Source organism: Parasteatoda tepidariorum, chromosome 1, assembly GCF_043381705.1.
Source record: "Parasteatoda tepidariorum isolate YZ-2023 chromosome 1, CAS_Ptep_4.0, whole genome shotgun sequence".
Lineage (NCBI taxonomy): Eukaryota > Metazoa > Arthropoda > Arachnida > Araneae > Theridiidae > Parasteatoda > Parasteatoda tepidariorum.
In genome coordinates, this window is record NC_092204.1 from 30,628,108 (window position 1) to 30,631,816 (window position 3,709).

At 34.6% G+C, this 3,709-nt stretch overlaps 1 protein-coding gene across 1 annotated transcript; it reads left to right on the plus strand.

The window, feature by feature from the left end:
* The first annotated feature begins 347 nt into the window (after positions 1–347).
* On the plus strand, positions 348–3,257 carry LOC139426389 (uncharacterized). The gene is made up of 2 exons (XM_071185141.1): positions 348–3,021; positions 3,112–3,257. Exons 1-2 carry the CDS (start codon positions 348–350, stop codon positions 3,255–3,257), a joined length of 2,820 nt encoding a protein of 939 aa, XP_071041242.1.
* Positions 3,258–3,709: the final 452 nt, after the last annotated feature.

A 3,709-nucleotide genomic window follows, 5' to 3' on the forward strand; every position in this document is an offset into this window, starting at 1 on the left:
TACTGTCGTTGGAGAGATCATGTTGTTTTTGTAGTGTTTAGTGCTGTTAATATACATATGTTAACCAATTCGATGGAGCATATTTATTGAGTTTGTGGTCACTGATTTAATTTATTTAGGTACGTACCGACCCGGGTAGAAGAACAAGGTAAGATATCTTTTATTTGATACCTGTTCTATTGAAGTAGATAAAGAAATAAGTTATCTTTTTTAACATGGCATCCCAGCCGGCACTATCGGTTCGTATTTTAATAAAATAAGAACTATTATTATAAATTTGATTTATAGTGTTATAAAAATAAATGGACACTGGAATTGAAAATACTTGGAATAATAATAGCTCTAAAATGGCCACAAACATTGAGCTCCTTAAAAAGAAACGCACTACATTAAGAACATCAGTTACTAAGCTAATTTCAAAGATAGAATCAGAAATTCAAAAAAACGAAATAACTGATGAAAAAACCGAAATTGAACTAATTATTGAACAATTAAATGATAAATTCGAGTCTCTCAAAACAGTTGATTCTGAATTAGAAAATCTGTTTAAATCTGAGGATTTAGATAAAGAATTAGAAACTGCAGAAGAATACCGTGAAAAGATAGTAACGTGGAGATTTAAAGCTAATAAATGTTTGCGTAATTTGAATCAAAAGAAAAATATTCGGGAACCTCTCAATTTTCCCCAACATATAGCTCCTACTACTAATCGCGAAGTGGAAGTAGAAACGAAACCAGAAATGCTGAATATAAAATTACCAAAGATAGTAATCCCGAAATTTTCGGGAAATATAAGTGATTGGCTCACACTCTGGAACTCTTTCGAAACATCGATACACAAAAACAAATCGTTAGATGATGTCAGTAAATTTAACTATTTAAAAGCTCATCTATGTGGAACAGCTTTAGAAACGATAGGAGGTTTTGCTATTTCCTCAGAAAATTATGTTAAAGCTATTGATTTGCTAGAACAGCGCTTCGGAAGAAAAGAAACATTGATAAACAACCACATGAGTCAATTATTAGAAATTATCCCTTTAAAGCGTTCTGGTGATGTAAAAAATTTTCGGCAATTATTTGATAAAATACAAATCCATATAAGAAGTTTAGAATCGTTATGTATTTCATCAGATACTTTTAGTACTTTATTATCCCCCGTTATACTTAAGTCAATCCCAAACGATTTAATATTTGAATTTAATAAAGAATTCGGAGAAAAATATTCTTTAACTGATTTGATTAATTTTTTGAATAAGCAGTTGATAGCTAAAGAAAAGACTGATTTAATGAGAGTGAAAGAATTACAAAATTCGCCGCCGTATCCGAATATTAATGAAGGTAGTTGGCGCCAACACAAAAGGGATTTAAGATTGGAAGATATTGAAACATTTTTTTGGAGCTACTCCATGGACGCTCTTTATTGGATAAGGAAAGAAGGCCCTTGGGCGATTTTCGTATCCAATCGAGTTGACGAAATTAGAAGACTTTCAAAAGCTAGTGATTGGAAGTTTATTCCGGGAACCCAAAATCCAGCGGATTTGCCTTCAAGAGGTTGCACAGTTAAAACCCTATTGAAGAGACAATGGCACGAAGGAACATCTTGGCTTAAAGAATCAAGAGAAAACTGGCCTAATTTTGATCTAGTTCCTGATGAAAAAATAGTGTATGCCGAGAAGAAGAAAATCATTGTATCATCTTTAAATATGAAAGATGACGAATTTTACAACAACATATCATCCTACAAGAAAATAATCAGAATTACAGGCTGGATATATAGATTTTTTGAAAATTCCAGAGCAAGCAGTAAGAAAACAGGAAAATTATCTGTAGAAGAGCTTATTAAAGCTGAACTCAAAATCTTGAAAAGGGTTCAAGAAGACTCATTCCAAGGCGAAAAATTGAAGAGTCTGAAGCTCCTGTCGATATTTACAGACGCTAATGGACTTGTGAGAATTAAAACAAAAATCATTATGCGAGAAGACAATGAAAACTTTAAAGTTCCAATTATTTTACCATCTGATCATCATGTTGTTAAGAGACTTATTTTACACAAACACCAAGAACTTGGACATCCTGGAGTAAAATCTTTAATGGTAGCTCTGAGAGAAGATTATTGGATATTAAAAGCTAGAAGAACTGTAAAAAAGGTACTGAAAACCTGCATAACTTGTCAACGATTTAATGTGAAAAGACCTGAAATACCAGAAGGAATGCTCCCGGAGGACATAGTAAAAAACGCCTCAATTTTTGAAGTTATGGGAGTGGATGTTGCTGGACCGTTGCTTACGAAGGACAACAAGAAAGTGTGGATCGCAATTTTCACCTGTGCGATTTATAGGGCAGTACACTTAGAACTATTGATATCACTTTCAACAGATAATTTCATACTTGCCTTAAGAAGATTTATCGCGCGCAGAGGACGTCCGTCAATTATCTACTCCGACAATGGGACTAATTTTATTGGAACTAACAACTCTCTGAAGAATATCAACCTAGAAAGACTAAAGACAACCTTTTCTCCAATTTTATGGAGATTCCTACCTCCGACTGCTCCATGGTGGGGAGGATTTTTTGAGAGGTTAATAGGACTTTTGAAAAGAATTTTGAGGAAGGTCCTAGGTCATACATCCTTAAATTACCAGGAAATTGAAACTGTTTTGTGTGATTGTGAAAGCCAACTCAATTCAAGACCCTTAACATATGTTAGCGATGATCCCGATGATTTATGTCCTTTAACAGCTGATTTATTTCTGAAAGACACTCGTACTAGTAGTACTACGGACTTGGATAGATTAAAGCTAACTGACAAGACGGAATTAAACAAAAGACTTGCGTATAGAAGAAGACTGATGACAGATTTACGAGCAAGATTCCGTAGTGAATATCTGAGTCAGCTACATCATAGACTGACAGTTCGAGAACCAACATACCATCCTAAAGTTGGAGATATCATCTTGATTTGGAATGATAATCTCAAAAGAATACATTGGCCCTTGGGAAGAATACTCTCAGTTTACACAAGTATAGATGGACTGATCAGAAGAGCCAAAGTTAAGACCAAATCCGGAATTCTGATCAGACCAATTCAAAATCTCTGCCCATTATAACTAGACGAGGAGAATCTCAACAACGAAGATCAGCTGCCAGTGACTTCCAAAGATGAGCCAGAAAGAACATCATCGGACATTCCTGATTCAGTTCCTGCTACTACCAGAGTTGGACGTGTTGTTCGCCCACCATCCAGATTTGGACAATGAAGTATTGAGATTCGGTTCAACATGCCCCGAAACTCAAAAGGGGGAGTGTTAAAAACAGAATACCATTTTCCTTTGCTAGAAAACGAACCAATAGATGGCGCCACGAGATTTAGAACTCTCTAAGAACAACAATTTTTAGTTAGTTTGATTATGTTACTGTCGTTGGAAAGATCATGTTGTTTTTGTAGTGTTTAGTGCTGTTAATATACATATGTTAACCAATTCGATTTAGCATATTTATTGAGTTTGTGGTCACTGATTTAATTTATTTAGGTACGGACCGACCCGGGTAGAAGAACAAGGTAAGAGATCTTTTATTTGATACCTGTTCTATTGAAGTAGATAAAGAAATAAGTTATCTTTTTTAACATTCCAAGTAGTTTCCATGGAAACAGTTCGGTGCATAATTATATCTCCATTGAATAGCTTTTAGCTCGCATGGTACGATTTAT

What these genes read in the sequence shown, in the direction of transcription:
- LOC139426389 (XM_071185141.1), top strand. Translation starts at nt 348, where the DNA reads ATGGCCACAAACATTGAGCTCCTTAAAAAGAAACGCACTACATTAAGA. An exon ending in AATACTCTCAGTTTACACAA is followed by an intron (nt 3,022 to 3,111) that starts GTATAGATGGAC and finishes CATTATAACTAG; the next exon opens with ACGAGGAGAATCTCAACAAC.